The 16,622-nt window shown below is 38.6% G+C and overlaps 1 protein-coding gene across 5 annotated transcripts; it reads right to left on the reverse strand.

The window, feature by feature from the left end:
- Positions 1 to 37: 37 nt before the first annotated feature.
- BIVM (basic, immunoglobulin-like variable motif containing) lies at positions 38 to 16,211 on the reverse strand. Of its 5 annotated transcripts, none has more exons than XM_048072674.2 (11): positions 15,964 to 16,211; positions 14,402 to 15,003; positions 12,826 to 12,952; positions 11,844 to 11,939; positions 11,641 to 11,745; positions 9,749 to 9,843; positions 8,293 to 8,425; positions 6,014 to 6,085; positions 5,080 to 5,163; positions 3,122 to 3,218; positions 38 to 2,212 (listed from the first exon to the last, which is right to left on the reverse strand). In XM_048072674.2, the coding sequence occupies exons 2-11, from the start codon at positions 14,889 to 14,891 to the stop codon at positions 1,922 to 1,924; spliced, it is 1,590 nt and encodes a 529-aa protein (XP_047928631.1). In that variant the 5' UTR covers positions 14,892 to 15,003; positions 15,964 to 16,211; the 3' UTR covers positions 38 to 1,921. The 5 variants fall into 5 exon arrangements, with proteins under 5 accessions (XP_047928631.1, XP_047928629.2, XP_013029915.2 ...); XM_048072672.2 differs by lacking the exon at positions 15,964 to 16,211 and adding an exon at positions 15,715 to 15,886; XM_013174461.3 differs by lacking the exon at positions 15,964 to 16,211 and adding an exon at positions 15,460 to 15,604.
- Between the last annotated feature and the right edge of the window lie 411 nt (positions 16,212 to 16,622).

A 16,622-nucleotide genomic window follows, 5' to 3' on the forward strand; every position in this document is an offset into this window, starting at 1 on the left:
TAACTGTAGGGCCACCACTCCAGGAACAAACAAAAGACAAAGTAGAAAACAAATTTTATTGAATGAGCAAAAGTCTGAAAGTATCCCGTTTTTGGTTTAACAAAAGCAGCAACCTACAAAAACCCTGCGTTCCATGAGAAATCAGTTTATGTCGAAAAAATGAATCCTTGAGCAGGTACAAACGTTCACACACACAAAGGTACAACTGCTGAGATGCGTTTGGGCAAACACCTGAATGAACCCCAAACCGGGGAGGGAAAAAACAAAGGGACTGCACGCAGACACCTGGAAAAACCTGAATCGTTTGCTGGCCCTCTAGAGGTGTCAAAGAATGACAGAATGTTAGGGATTGGAAGGGACCTTGGAAGATCACCTAGTCCAATCCCCCTGCCAGAGCAGGAACACCTAGATCAGGTCACACAGGAACACATCCAGGCAGGTTTCGAAAGTCTCCAGAGAAGGAGACTCCACAACCCCCCCGGGCAGCCTGTTCCAGTGCTCTGTCACCCTCACTGTAAAGAAGTTTTGTCTCATATTTAAGCAGAATCTCCTATGTTCCAGCTTGCACCCATTGCCCCTTATCCTCTCATTGGGTATCACTGAGAAGAGCCTGGCTCCATCCTCCTGACACTCACCCTTTACATATTTATAAATGTTAATAAGGTCACCCCTCAGTCTTCTCCAAGCTAGAGACCCAGCTCCCTCAGCCTTGCCTTGTAAGGGAGATGCTCCACTCCCTTAATCATCCTCGTGGCTCTGCACAGGGCTCTCTCAAGCAGTTCCCTGTCCTTCTTGAACTGAAAGGCCCAGAACTGGATGCAATATTCTAGATGTGGTCTCACCAGGGCAGAGTAGAGGGGGAGGAGAACCTCTCTCGACCTACTAACCACACCCCTCCCGATACACCCTAGGGTGCCATTGGCCTTCTCGGCCACAAGGGCACAGTGCTGGCTCACAGTCATCCCACTGTCCACCAGGACCCCCAGTATATCATAAGGACTGCCAGCAGTTTTCGGCACTTGCATTACCATCATACAAAATTAAAAGAGCAGCACAAAAACAAGTTTTAAGATTGAACAAGGAAAAGAACTGCCAAGAGAACCCTGTGTTCAGCCAGCTCGTTGGGCTAATGGGAAATGCAGCTTTATAAAACTGAATTTCCCAAGCTTGTGTTAAGCGAGTCAGTGCTCTCAAGCTCCCAGGATAAGAAATCAGCTACTGTACCCACAGAGCAAAAGCAGCAAAGAATGTCCCCCCATCCCCAAACCTTCCCTGCCACCAGTGATTCCCCTCAGCCTAAAACAGGCATCCAGAAAAGGGAAAAGGAACTGGGAACTACTTGACAGAATATGATTATCTGACTGACAGAACTCTAGTGGGAACTAGACTGAGAACATACATTCACTTTGTAAATCTGACAAGGTGTTTTTCCCAACCTTCGTGATTTTTCTTTGCACTGCGTATGAGCAGCTTTAATAAAATGGACCGTTGAAAAGAAAGGCAATTATTTACTTTTATCCTCACACCATATGCAGAATAACCCTTTTTATGAAGTCATATTACATTTTCATGCTTTTGAGTATTAAGTATTTTCAATTAAGTCTGATTATTACATTGACTAATTTCAATCTGCTCTTTTGTCTTCACAGTTCAGGATATAGTACAATTATTTCAAAATAAGTGATTGGTTTTTGCTGTCATATTTGCTTTTGATTACAAAAGTACAACAATCTGTGCTTATATGTCAGTTTATGTATCAGATCTCATCCATTGCAACCATATAATCAGATTTATTCAATAATTATGAAGCTGTATCTTAAACAATAATTTTTATTCGTACATAACCTAGGACTAATAAATCCCTACCATATCTTGATTAAAACTAACTTTGATATATCAACTCTATTATCTAAAGTTAATTTTAATCATTTCCATCATAATCATTATAGCTCTGATACCCGCTGTTCCTCCTCTCATGAAGATTAGATTTTTTCCACGTAGATTCCTGATGGAAACCGGCACTGAAAGATCGACCCAGTCGTCCATGTTGTTTTTTAGAGATATTGTCTTCACTCTCAGATTTGGCGATACCTTGTCCTTGTGTTTGGGATTGTTTATCCTGTCTGACATTTCCAAACGGAAAATTCCAAGGACCAAATCTTTGCCAGTTAAGTCTCTGAAAGGCAATGATGCAATGAAGATTTCCTCCAACCTAATCGAAGTAAAAAGGTTATTCATTAAATGCACATAGGCACTTTTGTAACATAAGTAGATATTTGAAACAAAGATCCTTCCAGGTAACAGAATTCTTAAAACAGAAAAAAAAAAAAAAAAAACCCTACAACCACACCACCACCGTACCCACAAACTAAAAAACCTCTATTCAATCAATTTTGATCAATTTCTAGATTCAGCTACTGTCTCTCTCATCTTTTTAAGTTATCTATTTTATCTTTCATGGGCTAGTATAACCTATCTTCTGCTAGTCTTTTCACCCTCCAGCTATTTTCATGCAAATTATTTGTTCCAGTCCATTCTCATGTTGCTGACACGATCTTCCATAGTGTCTCCACATTTGAAATCATCTCTTCAGCCTCATAGACTGAAGATCTGGATTTCTCATAGACTTTTAATCTGGAAATTAGATACAACCCCCACCCACAATATATGGCCCTAGCTATTGGAAAGACAACTGTATGTATTATCAGTAAGTACAAAGAGCAGATGCCCATGGGTTCTAGGTTTGATGCAACCCTACTGTATTTTCTTTCCAGATTACGCACAGCTGGAAGGTTGTGCATCAAGAGGATGAGTCCATAATTTATCTGTAGAATACTGCTATACTTGCTGCAGCTATATTTTAAGCCGAGAAGGTTAAATATTGTGACCAAATATATGGTATACACAGACATCCTGGTTTACCCTAGCATATGTCAGGCTACTGCTGTATCATATCTTGTCCTGCAAGTAAATATAAATGACTGGTATTTGACTATCCACATTTGACTTGTCTTCTGCATTACTTATTTTTTTAGTAAAGTTATCTTACACTGCTTAAGTATGAATAGGTTTGCCAAACTCTACCATGAATTTTCCTCCCACCTTAATAAGTTTACCTTACCTTCTTTGTTTTTCGATGCTGCAATCCTCTCTCTAGGTGTCGAATATCTAGATATTCTGGATTTTGGGTATTTAGGTCAGTGACAATATCCGTCCACCTGCAGAATAAGATTATTACTACTTGGCTGACAATATGAAGCCTCACCACCACTAAGACACCTGTACACACGTGTAAATAGAGATCTGAACCTTTAAGTAGTCTTTAACAGTGATTTAAAGATAAACAACTGTATAAAGATATGTAAAAAAAGTCTCAGTATTGGAGATATCAAGCTAGATATAAAAGCTTCACTTTTAATCAAAGCATTTGGGTGATTATTGCTGCTCTTGGCAAACAGCTTCCAAAATGAGTAAGAGTATCGTGAGTCATTAGTTGCGTTGCTTACCAAATCATCAGTTTGTAAAAGAGAGAAGCAAAGCGTTTTAGGCAAGGAGAAACATTCCTTTTACTGTATTTAATCCTCTTGCTGTTTTATAGTGTTTCATTTGAACCCTTGTTTTGCTCATCCGCTAACTGTGTTCACCAGACAGCTCTCACTGTAACTCACTTTCCATTCTATTCAAGTCCCATTTGTAATAAACTACCCTGTTTACTCAGCTCTTCAAGCTTTCGTAGCTCCTTCTAGCCTGAAACAAATATCCCCACATTCTACACATCTTTAAGCCTGCACATCACCTTTCCAGTTCTTTCAATGTCTAATTACTTGTTTCTTTTTAACATAACCTTCCAAGTTCAGAAAATAGATTTTCACCCCAACCTTTTTGCCCTCGTACCTGAAACATAGAACTTTTGCTAGCTCTTGGTGGGACTAAGGCAGGAAGACAAATGTCTCTATGATCAAAAATAATATTACAGAGTTTGTATTCTATATTCAAAAAGCTTTTGCTGTGCCATCTGTAGCTCAAACACCACAGGACAAATGTCTGTTAGCAGGATGCATAGTATTCTGTTTTTTCAACACAGCAACCACATGCATAATATGTTTCTTATTTTGTTGCACTCAATCTCAGTAGTCCAAAATACGCAGGTATTTACTGCTGTGAATATAGTCACATCACCAAAGAAAATCAAGTTTTAGGTACTGGGATCGATCTGACTGACTATCAAACCATCAGATCAGCACTTTCAAAAATTTTTTCAACACAACTAGGAAAATAAAGAGGAAACAAAGAAAATTTTGTGTGGTTCTTCTCTTTCCAAACAGCTCTTTTCCCAATGTAGCAACAACAAAAAAAAATCACTCCAGCGTTAACTTGTGTGCATAGCAAAGAATTTATTTGGTAAAACTGGAACTGGTTTCCTGAGAAATACAATTCTTTTGTACTGTTCCCTCCTTCCAGGAATTAAGCATTATGAACCAGCATGTCAAGTAAAGCTGAGAAAACTGTTCAACTCATTTATCATGACAAATATAACTAATCAATGAGACTTCCATATAGAACCCTCTAGCTCTGTAGCTCTGTACGTGTGTCTAATTTAGTCATCAACTTCTTAGGAAACAGAGTTCACCACGAACATAAGTGAACAATGCAGCAGATTACAGGCTGTACCTATGCCTACGCTAGGAGATGTTGAGATATCCAGTGCATTCCCAAAACGCAGTCTAGTACTTCATGAATTGCAGCATAAACTCATCCAAGGTTCGCATGGCCTATAAATCACAATTGGCATGATTGCAGGCACCCTGCGTGTCTTTTCGGCCTGACTAATACAAGCTCTGTCACACTCGAGAGAAACAGGCTTTGGCTTTCAGCAACCAACACACATCCTGCCACATGATCTACAACCGCAGAGCCAGCCTTAAGGTCAACAAGAAGTTTCTCATTAAAGCACCTGTTTCTCTTAAAACTACGTTATATTTGTTCTTTTGAACAAATAAGTCAGTCAGTAGCTCCAAGTAGATATATACAAACTGTTCTTAAAGAAAAAGCATTTAGAATTCTTACCAAGTAACATACCTTTTACAGTGTATCGTTGGATGTTTTCTGCTCGGCTCTCCAATTAAGATCCAATACTCTACTTCTTGCTGCAAGACACGACCTCTGTTCAATAGAGGACACAATCCTAGTAAGATTTATTGTGCATACTAAAGAAAAAATAGATTAACATTCTATACATACACATATTCATTTTTTAAGGATTTTCTAATTTATTTTTTTTCTCAGCCAAACTAAAACCAGCTCCTATAGCGTTTGCAATTGCCTACAGAGAAGCTTTCTGTTTCACAAAGCTTGAAAGCAAGATAGAAGTGCTATTGCTTATTGCTCGGGAGAAAGACAAATCTTCTTCAAAAACAGTGTTACTCAGTAAGACGGTCTAATATAATACTAAACATATGCAAAAAAAAAAAATCAAATAAGAGTTGTGGAAAGCCACATGAGGGTGGAACAAACTTCTTCCCCAGTTTTGACTTCTGCCAGAGCTATGGAAGAGCCCCTTCCACTCTTTTCAAACTACACCCCACTTAACAGCTATTACTAAAAGCCACAGGGTAACCTGTATGAAAATAACTGGTAACTTCAACCGCTTCCTCCTAAGCATCCAACACAGTAAAAAACAAACAAAATCCTCAACTGATACAGATTCAAGTTAATTAATTTCAGGAAACTTAAAGCCTGTAGTAGCTGGTTCAGGGAAAATTTGTGACAGACCTAAGGGCAGACTGATGAGATACACAGGCTTGTTCTGTGACTTCCTGTGTGTAATTATCCTGTGAAAAACTAATTTATTTTCAACCGTGACAAAACCTAAGAATTTTCTGCGGTAGTAATTAGACAGCATACATATGGCCTTACCGCTTGCAACAATTCGTTTACTTATTCTTATAATTCCCTGTAAAATAACAATGTATGCCATCATTCTACAAGACACGGGATAGATTAATTGACTTACCTAAAGTCACACTGGAAGTCTGTGGTTGAACTGGGAACTGAACCCAGGTCTCCCGAGTCCAAATCCAGCAACCTAAGATCATACAGGAAGTCTGTGGGTGACCTAAGAACTGTCTACTAAGCTCAGCTGAGCAGCCTATCTACCCATTTCTTTTTAACCTTAAATATTCTTAGTTTTATTTTCAAATAAAAGCTTTTTCTTATAACTAGAATGCAAAAACAGGTAAACAAGAACTGCTGCAGAATCTATCGACTGTGCTTCTGGAGTCTAAACATAATTATTCCCAGTAAGATATCAGAAGATACAAAGAGAACAGGATGCTTCCCTAGTTTGAACTCAAGCCTAAAAGAAGAGTGTAAAAGCTCCTTGAACTCATTTCTTCATGTTACATTTTTAGGAGAGAAAGCCTTTTGTTAGGGGAAAGAAAAAAAATCCAATACTGTCTTAAAAATAACATCACAAGTGACTGACAATACATTTCCACCATAGGTAAAGTATTCAAATCCTTGCTCTTGTTCATTTCTAACCAATATAAATTCAAACTAGATATATAAGGCATCTTAAGTTTCCACACATTGGACCACACTACTACTTTAACTGCACTTTCAATCTAGTATATATATGTATTTTTTTTTAAACTCCTTTTCTCTCCCAGTGCACATTCTTAGTAAGTGATGGAGTAAGCAAGTCATGAACCTTTTGGTAAACTTAAGCAGATTGATGTGTTGGATGTCTATTTGGGGCACATTTTCTTAACTCTTGTCACTCAAATGGCATGTCAATGAATGGAATTGTAATTAAAAAACCCACACCTTCTGTATTCTTTTGTTCATATACTAAAAGCTTAATTAACCCCTTGGTCACAGCCTCACACTGGGAACAAATGAGATTCATATGATTAAGCTTTATTGCCTCCACATAAATACCACTCTGAACTTTAGAAGCAGAGCTAGCATTCTTCATTCCTTGGTGTGACACTACAGCTTTCAACACAGCAAAACACACACTGCTTGGTAAGAAAAATGCAAGAATGAGACTCACCTTGCATCAGCAACTATTCTCTTCATTGGTTAGTACTCCATGCTATCAGTATCTGCTAATTTTGTCAGAGATTTTCTTATGCTTATTGATAATACTACTAAATATCGACCAACAGGTGAACCCTGAGAGTGCAACACAAACCTGCAGTACATACTGTGCTTGCAAGCACTTTGAGACAGGAAAAACAACTTAATTGAATATGATTCTGTGAATGATGCAAACCAAACTACACTCAGCATAGCAGCAAGTAAAATGCCTTACAAAACCTCAGATAAAATTTGCTAAGGCTGAAAATTTTCATAATCTTGAGGCAATTTGTGTTTGTTTTTGTTTTTTAAATCAAGGGTATCCCCTAAATTCAGTATGAATACCAATGATATTACCCTCATTTTAAACCTGTATTTAATTGAAATCTGTATCAACTATCCCATTATTTTATCCTGAGTAATGTCACCCTGACAAATCTGAAATTATTCAAGTTGTCATATTTTCATTCTAAAACAACTGGCAAATCAAGTTTCTCCTGGTCTTTCAAAAGTACTTCATCATTTCAAGAGTTGTTTAAAAAAGACAAACATCCTATGATAGTTCAGAGATCCCTTCAAGCTTCTACCCCTCCCTCTTTTCAAGATTCTTGGTAACAAATTATTCAATTAGTTACTTTCCTAAGCCTTAAATTCCAGTTTTAACATTCTATCATCTTTCTTAGTCAACACTGGAAAAAAAAAAAGTACATGATCACCATACTGCTGGCTGTACTACAAGATCCTGTTCTCCCCATCCACAAACACTTGTTTCTGCAGTTACAGATTTTATATTTACTTCACAATGGATTAATATCACTGCTAGGCTTTTTGCTTCTCATTTATAAAGAAAGTCACAAACACACTCACCTGCAGTCACCTTACTTTTTTTGGTATACGGGGTTGTATTTTTCAGGCTAGCTTTCTTCATTTGCCCTTCAGGTAGATAACTACCCTACTTACATACACATCTTTTAGCATCTTCTTAGTACCATTATGGTTTTCTGTTTAAGTTCTCTCAATCTAGCTTGCTCAGTTGTGTTTAGTTTTGTTAAGTCAATCCTTTCAAACTACAGTAGTGTTTTGCTATTTCAAACATAAATGCTTTTACAACATAACATGAAACGTTATTTTGGGGAAAAAAGTGGTATCAACTTGCAGGAATTTCTTTTTGTACATTTCTCCACTAAGATAAGCATAAGCATATCATCTTACCTATATGCTTTACTAGCCTTTACTGGGGTTGCTTCAAATCCAATTGGACAAAAATAATGGTTCTGGCAATGGTAGATGTAGGCCATTGATTCCTCTTTCAGTCCACGTGTTAGCTTTGCGAGGGCTCCCAAGGCTACAAAAGAAAGTTAATGTTACAGTCCACAGTGCTTTAATCCTGCACATCATATTTAGGAAAAAAAAAAAAGAGAGAGAGAGACTTATTTCCTAATATAAAATAGTTACACCTGTTTTTTTGTTGTTGGGTATTTTGTTCGTTAGTTTTCCAATTAGAGGATGTGATCTAACAGCACACACAAAATACAGTGTTCATTTAAAACTTGTAACCTAGTTTGTTTCCTGCCTGGTACAAAAAAAGTTAACATTTGCCCCATAGACTTTTCTAGAGAAATGGAATATACAGTATGCATTAGATGTAGATCAAAAACATTAAAAATTACTTTTTCTGCAAAAAAGAAGCAAAAGTATCTCAATTTAGGAAATAGACATTGCAACATAAAGCAATCCCACTGCTCTAGTCAGATGAAGTGAAGTCATGCAGCAATGACACTACCAAAACACCTGAAAGCTTTTCAAACACTTAGATATCATGAGCTTCTTAATAGTCCTAGGATCACCTCCCATATTTGAGGATACCATATTCTGTAACGTAACTACAGTGCTCAGTTTCAGGGAATGTGAGAAAAGACGCTGAAATGTGGTATCCCGCTTGAGAATTTCAAAAAATAGCTGAACATACAATTGATAAGTGAAGAACAGTTTGCTGGGATACCCATTTCAATAATCTGTCCCATAACTTTTCATCATGGTTTTATCCTTTTAAACTACCCTTCCAGTTAGAAGACAAGTAACCAGACTGAGCCAAAGGCTAATAAACTGTATATAAAACCGTAACTTCTCTTTAGATAGCTCACTTAAAAGTATGCATAAAAACGCAGCTTCAGCAGCAAGTTGAAAGTAATCACCTAACATTTAGAGTCAGATGTTAGCTAATGGCAGGTATAACAAATGAGTGCACTAACTTAAAAATATATTTTAGAAGTACAAAACATATAATAAAGGTATTACAATAATACTTTGGTGCTACATTCTGAATTTTTATAAAGAGATTTCCAAAATGTTGAAATAAAAATGTGCTGCTCCCCCAGTATTACAGTAAATACCTCTTCCAGGAAACCTGGATACCTTAAAATTCCATCTTTGTGATTGAAACCACACAGAATCAGAGAATGCATCTTATTTTTTAAACATTACAGATGAAAGTATTAGCAAAATAAGGGAGAAAGTAAAATTAGAAAAATCAGACAATTTGGAGTTATTTGATACCTTATCTGAAACTTGAAACAATACTAATTATTTGTCCTGTCAAATGCTGCACGTTGTGGGACTTTTTCACTTTATATACTGTAAGATGAATGCTTTAGGATTAGCTGCTTACCAGTTTCTCCAGCTGTCTTGTTCTTCCCATGAGGTTTATACAGAACATATGAGCATCCCTTGATATGGAAGTGATCATTTATTTGCCTAAACCATCTGAAACAATAAGCTTAAAGACTGTAGTAACCCAATAGTTATTAAATTCAATTTTCTTTTCTCACACTTCTCTCTGCTTAGCAGTTTAGAAAAGAAGCCTCAGTGTGCTACTAAGCACCTACCACACTAGCATACAAATTGCAGATGACCAGGGTACATAACGCAAACAGATCATTCTAAGAATGTAAATAAATATTCAAAACCTTTCCTTTCACTTTGCTTTTCCAGAGGTGATATAGAACCACAATAAACAGAGGGCTAGGTTTAGAAATGTTGGTCCTATTCTGTTCAGTTCAGGCACATCTAACTTTCAACTACTCAGCCTTTAAAAAGACACTCAAATTCTGAAGTGCCAAACTTCAGCCGTGATTTGTAAGGTATACAACAGAAATTTTCTAAGACATTAGAAGGCAGGAGACTTCAGTGGGACATTCTGCATCGGGTATCAATTTTACATTCCCAAAGCATCACGGAAGTCCAGTACCAGAACTCCTCACAGCAGAAAGTGACAGCAGGTCTGCCAAGAGGATTTTGTCTCAGATATTTACTTCAGAGCATTACAAGATTCAAATTTACCTCCCCCAAGGTAGTATACCTCAATCATAAAACTATGTTAGGATGGGTTTGTCTCTCAGCCCTCCTGTTTTACAGTCTGCCAAATGCTTAAAGCGGTTTGAACAGCAAGAAAAACAAACAGATAAACAAAGGTAACTTTTCTGCAGCACGTAGGGCACTCACTGGGGAACAGGAGGAAGGATGCCAGGTTTTACTTTTTGCTGTACAGACTGTTGCCATAAAGAGACAGAATATTCTGTCAGCTTGTTCTATAACGGCTGACGTACTCCTAAGAGATGCAAAATCTGGATCTGAGTCTTCTAAGGCACGGAAGAAGTTTTCATGACAGTCTACAATGATCTAGACAGTATGCTACTATTTAAGAACAGACTGCTCCCACATTTTCAAATCCAGTGCCCACATTCTGTGCCAAAACATATATATTGCATTCAAAAAATACTAACTAGATCAAACGTGATTCACAAGGCTTGTAAGAAACAGCAAAATTTTTGAATCTCATAAACGGGTAATGCATCAAAGCCTTTTTAAGATGTTCAAACCTCGAGGCCCTGTTTAATTCTAAAAGTTTTTATGAGTTTAGTAAAACAAAGAATGGACAAAGATTTTAGACCTAACTCCTCAAGATCAGGAAGCAACAGAGCAGAAAGGAAAGAATTTGAAAGTTCAAGCCTTCTGTGACTCCAGCCCCATCTTCACCTACGCACCTCATCCTGAATAGCTCCTTTGTGCAAAGGTGCAATGAACTCATTATTTCATTTTTTTTTTTTTTTTTTTTTTACATAAAGCTACTAATGTATCAAGAGTCATTTCAGGCTATCTTAATGACATTAACATGCATTTAACAATGACAGGAAAATAAGGGTAAAGAACAGAATGAGGGTAAAGAACAGATTTCCTAACCAGGAGATGGATTCATTCGTACAACCATTAATCAAACTGAAACAAAAAATTTAATACAATTTCACGTTCTCATGATCTAACAACACCTGCACCATACATAATGGCTAGTGTAAAAACCCTTTGAAAAGTTGTTGGACACCGTCAGAGCACCCAGATATGCTCTGTTATTTTAAAACTTAAGATGACTAGTTGTTTTTAGTTTTTTTTTTTTTTTAAATAAATGAATTACTACCGTGTCTTTAGAGATTGTATGATCTAGTTTTTATCATGACAGTTTTGCATCTATTAACTATTTGGCTGCATCAAAAGAATCAAGCATACCTCATTAAAGTTGTGTTTCCAGTGAATGGACCAAACCTAATGTCTTCAAATGGGGGTTGAAAACCCAGTATGTGTAAAGCTTCTTCTTGAGTAATAGGTGGCAAACTGAAAAAAAAAAAAAAAAAAAAGAAATTGTTTAATAAAGAAATTAACACCACATTTTAAACTCTTTAGAGGCAAAAGGGTATGTAAGTGTGACTTACCTGCCAGCTCCCAGCGTACTATATAAGAAATTCCAGCAAGATACTAGTGAAGAAATTCCACAAGAAGTCTTATACTGAGGTCGGCTAATACAATACCTAAAACAACAAAAACAACAAACACATCAGTAAGAATTCTTGATTTGGTTACTTGAGCAACCTGAACTTCTTTTCTTTGTGTCATGCCCCTGAAGTGCCAAGCTCTACTACAAGTTTTCACTCTTATTGTATAAAAGAATGTATACTTCAACAACAACAACAAAAAAAAGGAGCAAACATACTAATACATTTCTTTATGCTTGTCAGATATCACTACTCACTATCATACAAACAGGTCAAATTTCTAACAGCATCATAGGGGTTCTGTAAAAATGATCCTGTAGGAAAAACGGTTCTATGCTAATACAACATAGTTTGATCCTGTCTCTTCTAACATACGAACTTTCAGTAAACTGCATTTGTGACAATCTAACAAAGAATGCTGTCTGGGCTGCAGATTCTCCAGTCTAACTTCCTTATGTCATAGACATACAATAAGAACCAGAGGAGTTCATTGAACTGAGTGAACTATGCTCATATGATATACATTCACAGAACTGACGGGTTCTGATCTAGTATTTCCAACTGAAAAGAAAAATCAGGAGCAATATACATCAGCTCTACACTTAATTTTTGCAAGACCATGCTAGTGAACTTGCAACTTTTTTTAAACACTGAACCCTCACATTTTTTTTCCATACTGAAAGAAGTTCTTTAAAAACAAAAATGTTCTTAGAATTTCAGCTGATGGGAGGGAAGATCTCATTCTTTCTCTTACTTTAGAAAGTACAAGATTTAGTGTGCATATGTTTAACAAACGCATACAGTAGTTGTATTGTATTGTACGATTAAGATGTAACTAAGGAGTCTTAAATAAAATAACCAGCAGTGGTGTCTACCCATAAATTTTATGGGGATAACCTGAAATGCATTTCATAAATACTACCATCTCCGGAGGTCCAACACTTTCCTCTCCTTCACATCCTCAAGAGCAGAGCGCTGAGGACACTCCCTGTATTGTTTGCTTTTTTTTTCCACAGATTTTTTCTTTGTCCCTTGTTTCTTCATATTGCCTGCAAAGCAGATTTCAGAAACAAATGAATGCCTTGCTTACCTTTTATATCTTTCTCCATAAATATTTTTAGTAATAGCATGCACCTCAAATAACAGATGACGGCTGTGTTAGTGCTCGCAAACTGGGACTAAATATTAATTGAAGGATAAAATAACCAATCAAGATTTTCAACAGGTCTGTAAAATCCCAAAGCACCCGTTAGGTACATAAACAACATCATGTTTTTCTGAAAAGAATTAATGATGATCTCCTCAACTGTTCAGAGAAAGCAGTCAATCTGAAAACTTCCTGATGAGTTTTATCAGCTGTCCCAGAAACACATTCTTTGAAGATCCTAAAAGGCTGAAAATATGCTGCCAGACTAGAGACCAACATGAACCTCCCATCACAGAACATTAAATGCACAGAAAAACATAATTGAACATTTGCTTTTCAAAGCTAAGCTGTGTAATCAGCTACTTTCTGACAAAAACTTATACATCAATTCAGCAAGAGTAACACACCCCTAAGGTCTTCTCATTTTTAAGCCACTGAGGCAATGGAAAAACAAAAAGAATTGGACCATGTGTTAGAGTGTTTGTCCAATTTTGAAGCCATCATATCCAAATAAAATATAACACATATATTTTAGAAAAGCTGACCATCCTGTAAGATGTTATCATTCCTTCTTATATTTAAGGACACTGCCCATACACATGAAAAAAACAATGGCAATTTTCCAAACTCCTATTTAAGTTTTGCTAAACTGGTCTCACAATAAGAGATATAAAACTGCAATTTGACTAGCTAGCCAACACGTTAAGAAAAAAAAAAAGCTACAGACAGCTGTAGATAAGTAAAGAATTACAAAACAAAACCATGCGTGTATGTGAGCGCAATTCACAGCAGCAATCTGAGAAAGCACATAGGAGGCAGCAAAGCCAGCTGTAATGAAATGGGCCTCCTAACACTGTAAACATACAGCAAATGAATATATACAACTTCATTACAGAAACCAACTGCTCTTCTAGATAACTAATGATTTCACTTGTTATCATGAATAAAGCACACCTTTATTTTCAAAACACATCTATGAAGTACCCTCAAACACTTCTGCAAGTGACAGAACTGTACTTAACAGGTAGAAATAATCACTGCATAATGCATCGGGTTCTACTACAGAAAAGTTTTTAAAAGCCACCAAAAACAAAACCCACACAGTAAAGTACAAAACAACCCACATAGTAAAGTACAAGCCAGTCTTGTTTTAGAGCCACTTATCCCGGCAGCTACATTTTGCTTTCACTCCTCCTACCTCACTCTCCCCTTTGCTGATGAGGAAGTTGTTTGAAATGATGTGCAGGCTCTCCTACAGCACTCAAGCAACATGAGCGCTGACCTTCCCTCTCCAAAAGCAAGCTCTGAAATAAGCTTTCTCTAACACAACATCCAATGTTCACCACCTCACCTGCTTTGTTCTTATGGTTTGTGGTCATGCTGTTGAACTCTGACTTGTCAATTTCCCATGCCAGCGGAAGCTTTCCAAGACTGCCAGACAAGTCTTCCAAGTTAGCATCTTCACCGTAGATTATGTCTGAAGCACCAGTTTGAACGCCCAGCAAGCTAGGTGTGTTATTTCCAACATTTAAGGCAGCACTGCTCGACAGGCAGGCACTAACTGAAGCACTTGGGCTTTTACAAATAGATGTTACTCTGTTTAAAAAAGCATAGTCTGAGCAAATGGTATAAAATTTCTCTCGTGTATGAGTCACTGGACATCCCCATGGGTAATGCCCATCTCCCCTAGACACCAGCGACGCAGTGGAGGTATCTGACATGCAGTATGGCTTTACAGGATCATGAAGAGAAGCTTCCGGGGATTCTTTTCCATGTTTCTTTCCAGTGTTTCCATTGTTTCCAGACCCATTCTCCTTTTCCTCTTCTGAAATGTTAGGCATTGAATTGTACTGAAAGAGTATTGTACAGCCAGGAATATTTTGGTTTATGTTGTGATTACCACACAGTTTGCACCATTGCCTCCATTGCCACAGCAAGCTATTGATGAGGTACCTGAAAGGAAACGATTAGTTAGTACAGGCATCTTAGTCAACCTAAAAATACACACAAAGCTTATTTCTGAGCTCACATCCTAATACACTGAAAGACCTTTCAAAACATATCAAAACACACACATAAGCGTCTCTAGAATTCTACAAACGGCACTTTTTATTATTTCTGAAGTGCCAACCACCATAGTGATACTGCGATGGAAACATCATGAGTAAACACCCTCATAAACCTGCATAGGAGCTCAACACGGATTGTAACAGCTTCCTACACTTATGTAATTGTAGCTGATTACTCCTGCCCCCTTAAGGTCACAATACCTTGCGTAGATAAAGCATAAAATAATTTATACAAATTAACAGACCGCTAAATCGCTTAATTTTGAAGCAGCCTGCACACTTCTGCTGCAGGCGAAGTTCAAGCTGACAGAAAATGGCAGTAACTCTTATCTCTGCTCACTGTAAATCCACAGTGTTACATTCAGTCTGTTTCACCGCTTTCCTTAAGAGGCGGTCGGGGGTTCCCTCATATTTTTGCGTGCCTCTTATTCTACAAAATGGGTGGGGGGAAAAAAAAAGAGAGAGAGAGAGAGCAGCGCCCGGCAGCAGCCCCGCGGTCCGGCCGGCCACCCTCCACTAAGGCCCCTCACAGGCGGCGGGGGGGGAGGGGGGGGTTAAGGGCTCCGCTCCGCCGCCCCCGTCCCCTGCCCGTTACCTGCCCGCGCTGCGCGGCGCCTCCCCGCGGCGGCGGAGCGGGAACGAGCGCGCGCCGGAAACGGACGCGGCGCGCGATGGCGGGCGGAGGGAGGGGGGCGCCTCGCTTCTCTGCTGCTCCTCGGTGTCTCCCCCCCGCTGCTCCCTCATGGTCTCGTCCGGCGGGCCGGGCCTTGCGGGGGGATGTGGGGGAAGGCGGGAGGGAAAGGCAACGGGGAACCGGCGGGGGGGGGGAGAAGGGTGGCGGTACCTGCATGGTGGCTGCGTGTGTGGAGAGGCGGGGCTGTGTGGGAAGCGAGCGGGCTCGTAAACCAGGCGCGGGGAGCCGGGCTTCTCTGGGTGCCTGTGGGGCCGCAGGGAGAGCAGCGCAGCGCAAGCGTAGCGACGGTGCTTCAGGAAAACTGTACGAGGAGACAAAAGATTATTTCAGAAAAGAGCATCTAGAGGCGCAGGAAATGTTTTCCGCCTCATCCTTGCAGTTATATTTTCAACATCAGCAAATAACGGTGACTGAAGACATGAGTGGGGTGCTTTGGGCACTGCCACAATTATTTAAAATCTATTTATATTAAAATAATCCGATTTGTAACATTAAATAATCATTTATATGGCTCACTGTAGTTATTCTAGAATTCAAAAAAAAAAAAAAGGTCAAAAACTTAAAATGTCCTGCTGACAGAAGATTCAGCACCAGTACAGCGTAGTGCCCTCAAACCCCTGCCCTCAAACGCATGCTCTAATCCGAGCAAGTTTCTGTGAACAGTGCTTCAAACAATGGAAAGAAAAATTAAATCTCTTTAAATCTCTCCTCAAATGCCGGAGTTGGTTGGTAGTTTTCAGTGACTAGCTTGAGCAAAGCGGCAAAGGTCCTTCAGTGCTTGTTGGCAGGGCCAAGTTTGCCATGGCGTG

The sequence above is a fragment of the Anser cygnoides genome, chromosome 1 (assembly GCF_040182565.1).
Source record: "Anser cygnoides isolate HZ-2024a breed goose chromosome 1, Taihu_goose_T2T_genome, whole genome shotgun sequence".
In the NCBI taxonomy this organism is placed as follows: Eukaryota; Metazoa; Chordata; class Aves; order Anseriformes; family Anatidae; genus Anser; species Anser cygnoides.

What these genes read in the sequence shown, in the direction of transcription:
- BIVM (XM_048072672.2), bottom strand. Translation starts at nt 15,863, where the DNA reads ATGAGGGAGCAGCGGGGGGGAGACACCGAGGAGCAGCAGAGAAGCGAG. An exon ending in AAGGCTAGTAAAGCATATAG is followed by an intron (nt 6,086 to 8,292) that starts GTAAGATGATAT and finishes GTATGATCTTAG; the next exon opens with GTTGCTGGATTTGGACTCGG. An exon ending in AGCATCGAAAAACAAAGAAG is followed by an intron (nt 2,213 to 3,121) that starts GTAAGGTAAACT and finishes TACTTCGATTAG; the next exon opens with GTTGGAGGAAATCTTCATTG.